At 45.5% G+C, this 18235-nt stretch overlaps 1 protein-coding gene across 1 annotated transcript; it reads left to right on the forward strand.

The window, feature by feature from the left end:
• Positions 1-1757: 1757 nt before the first annotated feature.
• LOC309387377 (olfactory receptor 10AC1-like) lies at positions 1758-2768 on the forward strand (the record flags this gene model as incomplete). The annotated part of the gene is made up of 1 exon (XM_081943849.1): positions 1758-2768. One exon carries the CDS (start codon positions 1758-1760, stop codon positions 2766-2768), a length of 1011 nt encoding a protein of 336 aa, XP_081799975.1.
• Positions 2769-18235: the final 15467 nt, after the last annotated feature.

Below are 18235 nucleotides of genomic sequence, written 5' to 3' on the forward strand. Positions count from 1 at the left end.
AACATAAAATATTGTGTGAAAAAGCCATAACAGCTGAATCAAACTCTGGACTGAAAAAGTAACCCAGCACAATCTGAGCAATCATTTTCCTTTGTTATATTTCCGTGGGCAGAAATTATTTAGCTCTCTTCAAACTAAAATTTCTTCTGCCTTAATCTTCCTGCTTTAACAACCCACTATTGTAGACAAAGAATCCAGACTAGGTGGAAACAAAACAAAATTGCATCACATTAACCAATAAGTGTTTTTGCTGTCCTTATACTTTTATTGCCTATATAACCTCCAATATTTCCTGTTGGTTACTGAAAGCTGCCCTGCACATGAATCAGAAGCAGCAGAGGTTATATTCTTTGTTTGAACAAGAAAAGAGAAAACCATAACTTTTTTGCCTGACCTCATTATTTATATGCTGATTTAAGGCTTTCTGTGTTTCCTATTCAACCTGGATACTTTGACCCTTCCCAGCTTCGAAGCATTTAGACTAGATTCCTGAATTTCCAATCGCGAGAGGAAATGGCTACATGTGAAATTAGACAAGGGTTTCACAGGAAGCTTCCTATAATGCAGTATTTTGATATTGTTGTTATTCATGCCATGATCTTTCAGCAACAATTCCTGTACTTATGACTACATTCAGCAAACTTAATTCTAATGTTACTCCAAAGTCTCATGTTGGCTGGCTGCATCCATTTTATGTCTTCCTACAATTGGCACTGAATGATTACTGATAAATAGCCTCTCAGCTGTTGTTCCTATAGTGATTCTTGTGCACCATGGCATTAATTACTCTGGAAAGAGGTAGGTTTAATTGTTATATTCCACACCTATATTTTACACATGACCTCCCAATCCAAGAAATATTTATTTTGTTTTATGTTTCCATATGAATAAATATTCCTTGGTTTGGGAGGTTATATGTAAAATGTAGATATCAGAAAACAGTGGTATCACACTGGAAGCCTTTTCAAAAGAAGGGAAATAGGGTTGTTGGGATGCTGGGATATCAAGCTATTTCATTAGAAAACTCAAGTCATTTTCTGGTTAGGGTATAATATTGTATGCGCCTAGTAATTTTTTACTGCTAATCAAACAATATTTTCAACAGTGCTAAGTTGCACAAGATAATCATCAATATTACCACCAATGCAGAATGTATTATATTGATGTTACAAGTCACTGTTAGGTATAAAATGGTAAGGTGACCAACTTTTTTACAATGAAAAGGAGGACAAAACACGTTCTATTGTCCAATGGATAATGTGACTTTGTCAGAAGTAGGGCCAATTTCTACGATTTTGGATACTTCACTGCTCTCCAGATTCTGGAAACATAGCACCAAGGCTCCCTAAAGATACAGCTCATGCATTTCAGTACCGCAATCTAGTCAGTTGGGTGCAATCTGAGAAACATGTTATCCTGCCTTTTCTTCTTGCAAGATTTCCGAAGAAATAGAAAAAAGGAAAATGCAAGATCACCTTGTTTTTCTAGAATATACTGCAGGAATAACAATATGTTTTACACAAAATACACGGAAGCTATGCATGCCTTCCAATTTACTATCCTTCCTCAAAACTAGAGCTGGGGACCATTGGTGGATTCTAGTTTGCCATTCCTCTTCTACCGCTAGTTTCCATGGGTACTTGGACCACAATAAGTAAACTGCTGGGAATGGATAAGTTTCATCTTTCCATCTAGATTGATATTCTCTCGTCTCATTCTTTTCTCCTCTTGCAGGTCTAATGTCTGTGGACATTTGCATGGAGACCGATAACCAGACATCCTCAAGCATGGAATTCCTGCTGCTTGGGTTCTCTGACCTGTTCCACTTGCGTTTTTTCTTTTTCTTCATCCTCCTTGGGCTGCACTTGGCTACCCTTGCAGGAAACCTGCTGATTCTCTTGGCTGTGTCAGCTGAGCCCTCCCGTCCTCCCATGCTCTTTTTCCTCTGCCAGCTCTCGGCCATTGAGCTCTGTTATACCCTCATCATTGCTCCCAAAGCGCTGGCTGACCTGTTGAGCAATGGGGAAAGCACCATTTCTTTTGTGGGCTGTGCTACCCAGATGCATTTCTTTGTAGCTCTGGGGGGAGCTGAATGTTTCCTCCTTTTAGCCATGTCTTATGACCGCTATGTAGCCATCTGCCAGCCCCTTCACTACATGGCAGTGATGAACCAAGCATTCTGTCTTCAGCTTTTGGCCATCTGCTGCCTTGGGGGATTTGTAGTCTCTCTGGGGCTGACTCTGGCTATCTTCCACCTGCCCTTCTGCAGTTCCCACCATATCGATCACTTCTTTTGTGACGTTCCTGCTCTTCTCCACTTGGCCTGCACCAAGAGCTATATCAATGAGCTTCCCCTCCTTGTAGCTTGCACGCTCCTCCTGCTCCTCCCTTTCCTCCTCATCCTTATCTCTTATGCCTGCATCTGCCTTGCTGTCATGAGGATCCATGATTCCTCTGGCCGAGGTAAGGCTTTCTCCACTTGCATCTCACACCTGGTGGTCACAGCCATGCACTATGGTTGTGCCACTTTCATATATGTCCGACCCAAGACTAGCTACTCACCCCGTCGAGATAAGATGATAGCCCTCGTCTACACCAACATTACCCCTCTGCTGTATCCTTTAATTTATAGTGTTAGGAACAAAGAAATCAAAGGAGCTGTGAGGAAGTTATTGCAAAAAAGATTAGCTCATCCAAACTGGAGCATCTTTAAAAGCAGACCTGCTCATTTCTGGGGAGGCAAATTGAGTCCAGCCCAGAATCCATGAAATCAATATTTCTTGTGTATTGGGAAATCTTGTATATTTCTTGAATAATGGAGAGAAAGCAAATAAAAAGCAGAGGCACCCACTGGGATTCATCAATAAATATTCTCTCTTTCCCCTCTTCCTAGGATGGTCAAAACATTACTTGTTAATTCATCTTGGTGGGAAGGTCACAAATTATGCAAGGCATAATTAATACCAGTGTACGATAATGTACATGCTTAACTGTGCACACTCACACACTATTTATTTATGTTTCACATTTCTGTACTGTCCATCTCCGTCTAAAAGGGACTCTGAGAGGTGTACAATAAAATGTTAAAATATAAGAGAGAGAGTGTGTGTGTGTGTGTGTGTGTGTGTGTATATATATATATATATGTATATATATATATATATATATATATATATATATATATATATATATATACATACATACATACATACATACATACATACATACATACATACATACATACATATATATATATATATATATATATGCTGGTTTTGTTGTATTCGGGTCTTTTCCCGTGTAAGGTTGAGATTGTCTTTGCAACGTTTCGGCAGGATCTCACCTGCCATCTTCAAGCGTGGGCTCAAAATGTGGGAAGACTTACAGAAAGACGGCAGCTCCGTTCCCATTTTAAGCCCACAGCTTGAAGATGGCAGGTGTGATCCTGCCGAAACGTTGACAATCTCAACCTTACACGGGAAAAGACCCGAATACAACAAAACCAGCATATATATATATATATATATATATATATATATATATATATATATATATATATATATATATATATATATATATATATATATATATATATATATATATATATAAAGAAATGTAAGAGAAGGCAAGAGTTCGTTTAAAAATGAAGGAAGGGCTTTCAGGGGACTAACTCCATGGCTGTGTGGTCTCCTTGGCTCCCATACAGGGCCACAGAGCAATGTCTTAACTCCTTTTCAGAAGACAAAGGGAGTTGCAGTTTAACTCTAGGTGTAATTCACAATGCTGGTTTTTATCCATAAAAACCTATATGGTAGAGACCCTGCTAACTTGAGGAGATGCCTATTTCCTGTGGGTTTCTGCCTATCTGGTTTGATCTGACAGGGTTGCAATGCCATTTATAAGAATCCTAAAAACATGCCTTATTTGTCACTCTGCCTCCCCTCTGAAATGAGCCACTCCCTGAAATCGTGGTGACCCACATCCTGACAGTGTACCAGAGGGATGTAATGTAATGGTATGTGGTAATGACCTTTGGGGACAAAGCAAAGAGATGCTACATAGGAAATGTCTGACTTGCAAGATTCTGTTAATGTAGTTTTACAATCAAATAGAATTAGCTTACTTAGTTTTGCTTCCTGACTGGTCTCCAGCTGAGTAGGGAGCATATGGTAGTGTGTACTTACTATGTCCCTGGTGTTATGTCCTTGGAGATACGACCGGCGGCTGCCAAGGGACACAGGAGATGTTTTGATTGGTTGAGATGTGCCTGCCGGCAGGCAGGAATATTACACCACTCTCATTGGTTCCCCGCCTGACAGCTCGAAGTATAAATAGCTGTCAGGCGCGGTAGTTGTCGTTCTGTTCTGTTACCTTCTTGACGAGTTTGTTAAATAAATAATAGTTATTTAAACAGTCGCCTCCTCGATTATTGAACGCTCACAGGAACATAAAACCTGGCTTATGAATAACCATTGAGAGAACAGAGGGGAAATGGGCTGAGGCACCAGACAGACTTGCAACTGAGGACTATAAACATGTGGCATGCTTTTGCCCCATTGTTCTCATCTCTGCCCCAGTGATGGGATTCACATTTTTTTACTACCAGTTCTGTGGGCGTGGCTTGGTGGGTGTGACATGGCTTGGTGGGCATAGCTTGGTGGGCGTGGCAGGGGAAAGATGCTGTAAAATTGCCATTCCCTCCCAATCAGCTGGGACTTGGGAGGCAGAGAACAGATGGGGGCAGGGCCAGTCAGAGGTAATATTTACCGGTTCTCCAAACTACTCACTGCTAGTGGTTCTCCCAAACTGGTCAGAACCTACTGAATACCACCTCTGCTCTGCCCCTGAAGGCTCTGATCTGGAACCACGACTGGCCAAGCTGGGAGAATACCACTGTGTCACTTCAAAAGTCAGAGAGCAGAGAGTGAGGAAGTGGGACGTTGCGTACAAAAGTATCTTGACAGGATCTCAATACCAGTAGTAAAGTCTTGTTCCTGAATGGGCCAGCTGCTAATATCAGAGCTGAGTGACATTGCCAGTTGTATTCAAGTGATAGCTGCGTGCTTACAGCACAAAAGGCGTCATGTGAGGGTCATTGGAAGCAGCATCAATGGCAACCCAATGTGACACGTTTTCACGCCTCCTTCTAACTTGTAGACACCTCTCTGGGAACTTTGCCACCTGGCCTGGATCTGACAAAGCTTTGAGCCTGGCCTGCTGAAACTTGAGTGTTGGTAAAGAACTTCTCAGGGCAAATTCAGGCTGGATTAAGCCTAAGAGGTCACAGCATTACAACTTTGAGGACCTCTGTTATATGAAGACTATTAACAACTTTATTTCAGTTTTGCAGTCCAGGCACCAATACAGAAACTGATCTGTGGAGAATTTAGAGAAATGTCTGTATCCTTCAATCTCCCTTCAAAGTAGGTGAAAACAGCCATTAAGATAAGCCAGGGGTGTCCAAACTTGGCAACTTTAAGACTTGTGGACTTCAACTCCCAGAAGTCCCCCCCCCCAATTCTGGGAGTTGAAGTCCACAAGTCTTAAAGTTGCCAAGTTTGGACACCCCTGAGATAAGCTATTGCAGGCAGTCCATATTCTGAAAGAATTTCCATAAAAGCTAGAATAATTCATTAGGGGAGTAAAATGACACCGAAGGTGGCTTTGGTCATAGTAGTGGCTTTACCTTGCTGTCCTATCAGTATGTGAACTTCCCTCACATTCAAGACATGAGAGGAAAACTGTTGTCCTACTTTGTGCATCCAAGCACAGCTTTAAAATAACCACCCGAGAACTGCTAGTTCATTTCATTAATAAAATTCATACTTTCTACTCAGGAAGCCTGGGATCCTATGACGGCAAGTGACACTCGCTGGGTGTTACGGAAATTATAATGCAACATACTGAGATGGGAAGGCTTTCATGCTGCAATCCATGCACGCACCCAGCTAAAACTTTCTGCCACCAATTTACAAAAGAGGCCACTAGAAAGAGGAGAGAAAAATCCAGCAAATGGGCACAAGGGGGCTCCCTCGAGTCATTTTGCTTCACGGAGGGCTTTCCTATCACTACCATATAGTTTTGCAAGGAGATGCTTATCATAAGAATCTTTGGACTGAGGCTGCAATCTCCAGTCCTTGTGATATAATTTTAATGATAAATTTAATTTAATGTAAACGTTTGATATGGTTTCATCACGTACTACCGTAGAAAGAATGGCCATGTTAATCTTTGGTGGCAAAAGCAACAGAGAATTTGCAATCCCTTAAGGAGTTAAAAAAAAACATTAGGACATTCACTGGTGTAGTATATAGTCCATTCATCAAATTCAAGGACTGTTATCCAGGCATACTAAACCATGCAACCAGTCGTTGAACCATGGATGTGGACGGTGCAGGAGGGCTTACATCGTGTTGTATGAAATGCAAAAAAAAAAAAATTAAAAGAAGAATAAATAGGAGCCATTTGCTGAGCATTCAAATTTTGATGACATGACCACGGGGATGGCTGCAATGGTTGTAAATGAGAAAAACAGTCATAAGTCACTTTTCAGTGCCATTGTAACTTTGAACGGTCACTAAATGAATGGTTGTAAGTCAAGGACTGCCTGTAGTAATCTTCAACAAAGCAGTCTGTATGACACAGACACTGGTATTGCTAATCTTTTTTCCACAAACTGTAAAAGTTACTTCTCCTGTTTTACAAATCCCATTGACAATTATGAAAGTAGCATGGTTCATACCAATCAGGTTTCAATCCGGCTTCCCAAATCTTTGCACTGTTTCTGCATCTAAAGGGTCAAAATAGACCACATTGATCCGAGATACATTTCTGTGGAATCAGCAGAGTAGTTTATGCTTCTGGGCCTACAGGTAGTCTTCGGATTGTCACCATAATTGAGCTCAGAATTAGGTTCATAAATGATACTGGTCATCACACGGCAACTCTCATTTTTACTATTTTTTCTGTGGCAGTTGTTAAATGAAGTCGGGAGTCAAAAACCAAGCAGGACAGTTCCTCAAGTAAATATGGCAATTGTAAAGTGAACCTATTGTCCACAATGGAGGGTGGTGGTGCGAAAAACCAGAAGTAAATGCTGATTTCCAACCAAAAACATTATAAATTGTGGTCATATGAGGCACTGCAAATGACTATAAATACTATAAATCACATAACCATGGGAAAGGACAGCCATCAGAACTTCAAATTGGAGTCATGTAAGTACCTTTTGTGGGGTCCGTCATAACTCTGAACAGTCACTAAGCAACCAGTCGCTAAGTGAGGATTACTTGCACATCCCATTAAAGTCCAAAGAACCCAATGCAGCATCTGCTAAAGTCTGGGAGCAGTGAAATAAGTTGAGTAAGAATTTCTACCAATAGGAAAACAAATCATCTCAAAATCTGTAGAATATCATTGTTTCAAAATATCATAACTTGCTTTTTCCCTGTCCAATCTGGGAAATACTGAAACTGAACCAGTAATCAAGTAACATTGTGAGAACAGAGAAATGCATGTGGTGTATCCTGATTGGTGCAAATAAGCTATACTGAAATGCTTTACTTTTGGAGAGATGTGGTTTACAGGCTGAATAAGAGATCCTTTGAAGTTTGAACAGTATTAACCAGTTTCTTTAGGGCATATCCATTAGATCCCATTGGATCACCACAAGAGTCTGTTGTATGTATTGTATCATTTTGTACTTTGTCCCGCTTTGATACCTTCTCATTGTGATTGATCATACTACAAACAGAGATAATCTGCCCATCATAAAAAGAAAGACATTGCACCCACAATGTTATCTGATATCCATGTTGCTATGAGGATCTACCCTTATTCTTACTCATTTGCATCTGTGTTGACAGTTCAAAAGGAACATATCCTGAAGGGAAAGAAAATAAAGGTAACGAAAAATTATTGAGACTTGAATGACTCAAGTATTATTTTAGATTTTTAGATTTTCTTTATCTCTTTATTATTTGTATAAATAGCTCAAGGCAATGAACATATTTGGTCACCACGGTGTAAAAAACATGTGGAGACTCTAGAAAGAGTGCAGAGAAGAGCAACAAAGATAATTAGGGGACTGGAGGCTAAAACATATAAAGAACAGTTGCAGGAACTGGGTATGTTTAGCTTGAGAAAGAAGGATTAGGGGAGACATGATAGCAGTGTTCCAATATCTCAGGGGTTGCCACAAAGAAGAGGGAGTCAAACTATTCTCCAAGGCACCTGAGGGTAGAACAAGAAGCAATGGGGGGAAAGTAATCAAGGAAAGAAGCAACTTAGAACTGAGGAGAAATTTCTTGACAGTCAGAACAATTTATTAGTGGAACAGCTTGCCCCCAGAAGTTGTGAATGCCCCAACACTGGAAATCTTTAAGAAGATGTTGGACAGCCATTTGTCCGAAGTGGTGTAGGGTTTCCTGCCTAAGCAGGGGGTTGGACTAGAAGACCTCCAAGGTTCTTTCCAACTCTGTTATTCTATTCTATTCTATTCCTATTCTTTCTATTCTATATCCAATGCTGCTCCTTCCCCTTATTTTCCCCACAACAATCACAACAATCACCCTTATGAGGAGGGTAAGGTTGAGAGAGAGTGACTGCTGGCCGGCTTCTACGCTTAAAGTGGAACTAAAAACCACAGTCTTCTTGTATCTAGTTAAGTGCCTTTAATTCAGGGGTGGGTTCTGGCAGGCACTACTGCCGGTTCGCTCGTGTGTGCACCATGTGTGTGCGCTTGATGTGTGCTGCGCGTGCATGCACAATACAATTAAAATTGTTCTGTGCATGCGCAGAACTGAAAAACAAGATGGCGGCACCTATGGCGCCACCGGGTGAACCAGTTCCAGCGACCCAGGCCGCCAAACCACTACTGGTTCGGCCGAACTGCTCCAAACGGGTAGGAACCCACCACTGCTTTAATTACTTAGTGCCAGAATGTATTACAAGAAATGTTTGTATTTGTGAAAAAGATCATTCTTCATTATTTTGTCAATCTTCTTCAGCAACTTGGTAGTGTACAAGAAGTAACATTTTTATAAAATGAAGCAGAAATGCATGTGGAATATAGAACATTACATTTTTAAGCGCCAATGCGGGTGACTTCCAAATAACTGCCTTAAGCTATGAGTTTTCTTTATAAACAAAAATACAAACTTTTTACCTTTATGGGTTTCAGAGAGCTCTAGGATAGACTATAATATTGCCTGCCCCGATCTGGTGCCTTCTAGATACATTGGACCAAGAACTTCATTATCCCTAGTTGATATATCCTTTGGTTGGCCTTGAAGGGAGGCGTAACCCAGCCCCTGAGGGCATTAGTTTAGGAAAACTGAATCTAATGGGAAAAATAGCATTGTCAACTATGTAACATATAATTCTCCATAGTGGTGGAGGTAGCATCCAGACTGGGTTTGACCTTCATCCACTCATTGCGAGGACTGAGCCTGACAGTTAAATTAAACCACGCCCCCTGTCACTAGGCAAAAGCCCAGTTCCGACTCAGTCCACAAAGAGGACAGATGCATCATCGCCTTTCTCTGATAAATTGATTAATTGTTGTGAGTACTGGTGCATTGATTGCTATTTGAGATCTTTCTGATCGGCTGAAGCCCCTTTGGGAGCAGTAGCCTATTTGATCTGAGCCTTTAAGCCCCCTCGGGAGCACAAGGCTTTCCAAGGCAGCTTGAGTGTTTCTTTAAAAAGGAGAAGAAGACCATTAATTATCTAATTGATTGCCTGCACTGGCCAGAGAAGCCCCTTTGGGAGCATTAGCCTATTTGATCTGAGCCTTTAAGCCCCCTCGGGAGCACAAGGCTTTCCAAGGCAGCTTGAGTGTTTCTTTAAAAAGGAGAAGAAGACACTAACAGCTCTCCTCAGCTGTCAGCCGGGCTCAAGCCATTTAAAGAGAAAAAATACTTTTAAAACAGCAGCGCGTTCCTCAGGGAGGCTTCTTGAAAGAAGGCTGCAGCAGATCGATCGTCTGCAGTTTAAAAAGGCGGGAACCGCCATTTTCTTTACATTTGCGTGCCGTTTCTCCGCCCAAATCCAAAATGGCCGCCGCTGCTTCAAACTTGCCAGTAGTTGTTGACAGCTCTGCTCCTGAGGCAACTACAAGCCCCCTGATGGTGGCTACGCAGGGAGACCCTTCTCCATCTCCCAATCCTGCTCCCTCTGGCTCCGATGCCACTACCACCGTAAAGGGGCATAAAAAATCAGTCAAGCCCCATACCAAGACTTCTAAGCCCAAAAAGCCTGGCAAGCCAGCCTCCAGCCCTGATAACAGAAAAGAAAAAAAGAAGGCTGCAGCCAATGATCCTTCCTCAGAGGCACAATTGGCACAGATGCAGCGGGCCTTGCAGTTCTCTCCAGGGGACAGACAGGGTAGGGAGGCTTCCCTTAACCCTTTATTCCCCATTGATGTGTCTGGCATTTGGGGCCCAACTCAGGAGATGCCACCTCCTGCAATCTCCTTACCCCAAATTTCACCACCAGTCTGCCAGAGGATGGAGGCCATACCATCCACTTCAACTGCACCACCTATTTTTTCAGGTGCATCCCCATGAATTGCACCACCTAATTTCTCAGGGGTGATCCCGCCTAGTCAGCTTGGCGTTATCAATTTTCAAGACATCATCACCAACGCGATTTCTCAGGGCATAGCAGCAGGGCTGCAACAGAGGGATACTCAATCCCTAAAACAAACCGCTCAAACCCCTCTGCCTGATCGCCCAACGGCGCCACCTATGCCTTTGCATGCGACAAACTCTCCCACCCCAGGTGAGGAGTCAGAGGCTGATTCTTCTGAGTCAGAAGACGGAGAAATCAAGGAGGCTGAGATGTCGGAGGATGAAGGCAGGGAACCAGAACAAAAGTCATTCTCTGGACTTTTCCCACCAAGCCTGTTCCCATCTCTGTTGTATAAGGCCAAAATGGTCTCTAAAATTGGCCCCCAGCCAACATTGGCGCCTCCAAGACCCACATCTCTCAGCTGACATCCTCTTCTCCGAGAAGGAGACTCCAACAGAGACCATTCCAACTCCCAAATTCTTTGTTGATTTTGTTCAACGTCAGTGGGAAGCCCCCACTTCTGGTCCAATTCTGTCAGCAGCAGACAAGAGATTTTTTAATGTGGCCGATGACATGGCCCAGCTCTTATCAATTCCAGAGGTCGATGCTCCAGTGATTGCACTCTACACCTCGGCCAACATGCCAGGGGGTCCCAAAGACGTCCTAAAGCCGGAGGAAAAGAAGGCGGATCTCACTCTTCAGAGAGGCCACCAGGCAGCAGCCTGGGCAGTCCGCGCAGGCGGACGTGCGCCACAAATGGCGATTGGCTTCGACTCCATTCAAGGGCAAACATCTTTTTGGGGCTGCATTGGACCCTTTCCTTATTGAAAATAAGGACAAAAGGAAGGTCCTCCCTACTACGCCCAAGAGGGGTTTCTCTCGCCCTGGTCCTTACCCCAGACGACCATCCTTTCGTGAGCACGATGGGGGATCTTCTTCTCGAAACCAGGACTATGGTTCATCCTTTCGGGGGTCTGATTACGGGGCACAGGGATACAAGCAGCAGGGGGGATATTTCCCTAGACAGCGGGGCCAATCAGACCGCTTCCAGTGGGGCAAATCCTCCAAGCGCCCCTTTTGTGGTGGCGGGGGGCGGTTCCAACGTCAAACCTTGTCTACCATCGGTTGCTCCCCCCATAGGGGGTAGACTGGTCTTTTTTGCCAACCAGTGGGAACAGACCACAACTGATGAATGGGTTAAAGTTACTGTTCGTGAGGGCCTTGCCCTAGAGTTCATCTCCTACCCCCCTAGACTTTTCAGGGTCTGCCCATTATCCAACAATCCGACCAGAAGGCGCCTCATGCAAGAGGCAATTCAGCATCTATTGGATATAAGGGCCATACAGCCGGTTCCCGTGGACCAACATGGACTAGGTTTCTATTCCATACTTTTTGTTGTTCCTAAGGCCTCGGGGGGGCTGGAGGGCCATACTTGATCTCAAAAAATTAAATAAGTTCATCCTTTATAAGCGCTTTAAAATGCATTTAAAACCATTTTGGGTAGCATTAGGCATGGGGATTTTTTGACATCAATAGATTTGACGGAGGCCTACCTCCACATTCTCATTTTGCCCCAGCATAGACAGTTTTTATGTTTCTCTTACCTGGGACACCACTTCGAGTATACAGCACTTCCATTTGGGCTATCCTCAGCACCTCAGGTGTTTACCAAGGTGCTTGCGGTTCTCGTGGCTGCCCTCCGGGAGGTCCCCATCAGATTGCAGGCGTACCTGGATGACATACTTATACAATCCTCATCCCCTCAACAGGCCCGAAGGGATCTTGCCACCACCATACAATTCCTCCAGGCTCATGGATTCTCAATTAACGTGCCAAAGAACCACCTCCAACCTACCACCAGGTTGGTACATCTCGGTGCCCTAATTGACACGGTTGAAGGTAGGGTGTTTCTATCTCGGGAACGGCAGGATTCCCTCAGGGCTCTAGCTTCCCAAGTCACCAGGGAACGCAGGGTCCCCTTAGTCACCCTATCCACCTTGCTAGGCACCATGGTTTCAGCAATTGGAATAGTTCCCTGGGCCCGATTGCATTCCCGGCAGCTACAGTGGTTTCTCTTACCATTTCAGAAGAGACTTCTAAGCTGCTCCCAGGCCATCCACATCCCGGCAGAGGTCTCCCAATCACTCCTCTGGTGGACGTCACAGACCATAGCCGAGGGGCGGCTGTTCCAAGACCAGGAGTCCTTGACTCTCACCACAGACGCCAGCCTGTTTGGCTGGGGAGCATACCTCCAGGGACATATGGCCCAGGGTCAGTGGGATCAGGTGGATCTGACCCACAGTATAAACTGGCTGGAACTACGGGCGGTCCACCTGGCTCTCTGCCAATTCCAGGACCTAGTGGCGGGCAAACACGTCTTGGTGCTAACAGACAATATGGCTGCCAAGGCGCATATCAACCGCCAAGGGGGGACCAAATCCCGTCTCCTCATGGAAGAGGCCATGCGGTTGGGGTCCTGCGCAGAGAGGCATTTGTTGTCCTTGTCAGCGGAGCATATTTCGGGGGTGGCAAACATGCAAGCGGACTGGCTCAGCCGGGAGGTGGTGGACAACACAGAATGGCGTCTGCACCCATTGATCTTCAGGGACATTGTGAACATGTTCGGTATGCCCATGATCGACCTCTTTGCCACTTCCCTCAACACCCAGCTCCCGAGGTTCTATTCCCGATTCCCGGACCAGCGATCAGAGGGGGTGGATGGGCTGAGATGCAGGTGGCCCCGGGGTCTCCTCTATGCCTTCCCTCCTCTTCCCATCCTGCCCCGTGTCATTCAAAAGATCTTGGGGGAGAGAGCAAAGGTGATTCTGGTTGCCCCTCACTGGCCACGCAGACATTGGTTTGCAGACCTGCGGGCTATGTCGGTGGACAGGCCCTGGAGGATTCCCCAGGACAGGATAGCCCTCAACCAGGGGTCTCTGGAACATCCCGATCCCCAATGGTTCCAGTTGACCGCCTGGCGTTTGAGCGGAGCATCCTGAGGAAGGGAAACTACTCCTCCAGGGTCATCCAAACGATCCAGGCTGCACGTCGTCCATTTACTGACCGCATATACGAGTCCACCTGGCGGTCTTTCTCCACCTGGTGTATAGGTAAGACCTTGGATCCACTTGGGGCAACTATACCTAACGTCCTGGACTTCCTCCAGGATGGCTTGGATAAAGGCTTAGCCATTAACACCATCAAACGCCAATTGGCAGCCATCTCCTCTGTATTGACCTGTGGGGGTTATACTTCCCTGTCCCAGCAGCCCATGGTGCGTACATTTCTAAGGGGGGCGTCCAATCTGAAGCCACCGGACGTGCACAGATATCCTTCCTGGGACTTGCCTAAAGTCCTGGATGCTATGACCACTGCTCCTTTTGAACCACTGCGGGAGGTATCTCTTAGGTTCTTAACCCTGAAGGTGTCCTTCCTGGTGGCTATCACCTCTGCCAGAAGGATTTCTGAATTACAGGCGCTTTCAGTTAGTGAGGACCTGTGTGCATTCCATCAGGACCGGTTGGTATTACGGCTGGACCCCTCCTTCATCCCCAAAGTGTGCTCATGTTTTCACCGCACACAGGAGCTCGTGCTCCCCAACTTTTGCCCTAATCCTTTCCATCCCATGGAACGTAAGTGGCACACTTTAGACGTGCGGAGGGCTCTTAAGATTTATATACGCAGAACTCAGCCTTTTCGCACTGTACAATCATTGTTTGTGTCCTTTCAGCCATCGTCCATGGGTAAGAAGGCCTCCTCAGTCACCATTGGCAAATGGCTGCGGGCATGTATTGCAACGGCCTACCAATCTCAATCCATACCTGTACCGGGTCGGCTGACTGCACACTCAACTAGGAGTGCAGCTACATCAGCGGCCTGGGCAGCCCAGGCATCTTTGGCTGAAATCTGTAGGGCAGCAACTTGGGCTACCCCTTCTCCGTTTATTAAAAACTATAAGCTAGACATCTTCGCCTCTGCAGATGCAGTTTTTGGCCGCAGGGTGCTACAATCTGTTCACAGGACAAGCACTGCACAGAACCAGTTATGACCCACCCGGGACAAGAAAGAGTGGGGTTACTTTGGTACGTCCCAGTCTGGATGCTACCTCCACCACTATAGAGAAAAGGCATTGGTCCTTACCTGAGACGCCTCTTCTCGTAGGGTGGAGGTAGCATCCAGCCCCTCCCATAACGAACTGGTTCTATGTTATAGACATCTGGTGGGGGGGTGCTCTCATTGTGGATTTCTCTATGTACAAGTGTTGTTGGTTTTAGACGTTTTTACTGAAATAAATTGTTTTAAACTGTTATGCTGGACATTGATTTACTGATTTCCGGTTGGCGATGAAGCATTGAGTCTGACATCCTTCGTCGGAACTGGGCTTTTGCCTAGTGACAGGGGCGTGGTTTAATTTAACTGTCAGGCTCAGTCCTCACAATGAGTGGATGAAGGTCAACCCAGTCTGGATGCTACCTCCACCCTACGAGAAGAGGCGTCTCAGGTAAGGACCAACGCCTTTTCTCTTTAACTCCTTAAGCAGCCCTAATGCACTGTTAATAAGGATATGAGGCATAACTGTAAATAAAATATGTATTCTATCAAAAAACAATACAACAAATTTAGGAAACAACTGAGGTGTAAAAGTGCACTCTCCGTGTCCAGACCATCGATAATCAAGAAGCAATAAACATTATGTTGTGTATATAGTTTTCCCTCTGGTCCGCTACGCTAGGGGGCGCTGTGCTAAGCGCTGATTGGCTGACTGCTCTGACAGTGGCATATATAAAGGCTGTCAGAGCAGAGCTCAGCTGTTGCCTGTTAGCGAAGCGCGTGTATTGTGAATTGCCACGTTGGCAACCTGTTAGCAATAAACTGTTAGCATTCTGTTAAGTCCTGGCTCGCCTCCTTTGTCCACCTGTGTTCTCCGCAAGCCAGAACATTGGCGACGAAGGTGGGATACTCTGGAGGAGCCCAGGCAGAGCTGTGAGTCACTAACCACGAGCTGAAGTCACTGAGAGCTGATTTCCTCACTGAGAGCTGAAATTCCCTCAGGGAATTACTCGACGAGAGGTCGAGTGAGTCACTGTCCATCGTATACCTTTTGGCTGAAAATCAACAGAAGAAGTTACCTCAGAGATGGCATCCATGAATACGTTTGCCGCCTTCAACGCGGCCACAGAGACTTGGGTCTCATATATTTCACGTTTTGAATGCTACTTAGAAGCCAACGGCTTCACAGACTTGGCTGAGCAGCGAAAAAAGGCTTGTTTTTTAAATTTGTGTAGCACAGAGATGTTTAATTTGGCTGAAACCTTAGTTGCCCCACTCTCTGTCCACAATATAACCTGGGACGTGTCCACAATATAACCTAACCTAACGTTAATGACTAGATTAAAGAATCATTACGCCCCATCGCTCTCCCGCACCACACGAAGATTTGCCTTTTACCGTAGGGTTCAGCGAGAGGGCGAATCTATTAATGATTACGTGGCTGCGTTACGAGCCGCAGCTGTCCATTGCAGGTTTAGAGACCTAGATGAAGTGTTAACAGATCAGATTGTGGGGGGTGTTAGGGACCTCCGCATACAATGCCATCTACTGGCCAAACCTGAGCTCGACTTGCAAACGGCCCTTGACAAAGCCAGGGCTATAGAAATGTCAAACAAATCCACAGACGAACTCCAGAGGTTCTCAAAACCTCTGTCCACAGAAAAGACTACCGAGGTTCACCATGAAGACACCCTAGAGGATACCGGAGCCGTCGGGAACGATGAAGTGCATCGGCTGCGTGGTGAGCAACAAAAAGGGCGCCAGGGTAAGGCTGTTTTCCGTGCAAATTGCCCTGGGTGTGGGGGAAAACATGATAGGGCAGACTGCCGTTTTAAAAACACTGCCTGCCTCCGTTGCGGAAGAAGGGGCCATTTGGCAAGAGTTTGTAGGGCAGTAGCTCCGTGTGCGAGCGCATTGGAAGGGAACTCTCCCAGCCCTAACCAAAGTTTCAGGAGACCTGCCAATTCAGGCAGGAACGCTGGTTCTAGGAAACAAGACTCTTGTTTCACAGTTAGTGATGACAAAGATGAGTATGCAGTGGATCAGATCATCCATGCACCTAGGGGAAAAATATTCCTCAACGTTAGGATAGAGGGTAAGCCCTGTCAAATGGAGATAGATACTGGCTCAGCCGTGTCTATCATATCATGGGCTGGACTCAGGAGAATTGTACCAGGTATTTCACAGGCACGCCTATCCCCGTGCCCATTGAAGCTAAGGGATTTCCAAGGAAATTCCATTCCTGTACTGGGAAAGTTTTACTGCAAGGTGTCATTTAAGCAGTTTCAAAAAAGGCTTCCCCTTATTGTTGTCAAGGGCCCCAGGCCAAGTTTATTAGGGCTGGAGTGGTTTGAATCATTAGGTCTAGCCATAACTGGTATTGATCAGATCCAGACCACTCCACACCTGGATACTCTGATTAAGGAGTTTCCCGAAGTCTTCGGGGAAGGATTAGGGAAATATACAGGCACACCCATTGTTTTCAATTTAGACCCCCAAGTACCACCACGGCGGCTTAAGCCACGCCGAGTGCCATTCGCGTTGAAATCTAAAGTAGACGCTGAATTGGATAAGTTAATAGCTCAGGGGGTGTTGGAACCTATTGATCATGCCCGCTGGGAGACTCCCATCGTCATACCAGTGAAGCATGATGGGTCTGTGCGCATCTGTGGGGACTTTAAGTGCACCCTTAACCGCGCATTACAGCAGAGTGCATACCCCCTACCGGTGGTGCAGCATTTGTTGCACTCTCTGGGACAGGGGTCAATTTTTGCTAAGCTCGATCTAGCTCAGGCATATCAGCAGTTGCCTGTTGATGAGGCAACTGCTGAAGCCCAGACTATAGTTACACATAGAGGTGCTTTTAAGTGCCACCGATTACAGTTTGGGGTCAGCGTAGCGCCAGGGTTATTTCAGAACTTAATGGAGAGGCTTTTGCAAGGGATACCAGGCGTCGTACCTTATTTTGACGACGTCCTGGTATCAGCCCGTTCCATGGCGCACCTTATGGCCCGCCTCCGAACTGTACTTCAGCGTTTCCGTGGTGCTGGATTAAAGCTAAAAACAACCAAGTGCCAAATTGCGGTCCCACAAGTTGAATTCTTAGGGTTCTTAATCGATAAGAATGGAATCCGTCCTACGCCTGCTAAGGTGCAGGCGATCACACAAGCCCCCTCACCAAGAAACAAAGCCGAGCTTCAAGCGTTTTTAGGGCTGCTCAATTTTTACAATATTTTTCTGCCGCATAAAGCGTCTGTTGTGGAGCCTCTCCATCGCTTGCTAGACCGTTCCGCGAAATGGTTTTGGGGGAAGAAAGAGGCCGCGGCTTTTGCCAATATAAAAAAGTTTTTAACTTCTGAGACTGTTTTGCACCAATACAGCGAATCCCTTCCAGTGACTCTAACCTGTGACGCATCGCCCTACGGGGTCGGAGCAGTTTTAAGCCACCGTTTACAGTCTGGCTTAGAGGTACCGGTCGCATTCTTCTCCCGTACCCTGTCTTCGCCCGAAAGAAACTATAGCCAGCTCGACCGGGAAGCTTTGGCTATAGTCGCCGGGGTGAAGCGGTTTCATTCCTATCTGTATGGTCGTCATTTCCAAATTGTGACAGATC

This window comes from Natrix helvetica (genome assembly GCF_964273705.1).
Source record: "Natrix helvetica genome assembly, chromosome: 2".
In the NCBI taxonomy this organism is placed as follows: Eukaryota; Metazoa; Chordata; class Lepidosauria; order Squamata; family Natricidae; genus Natrix; species Natrix helvetica.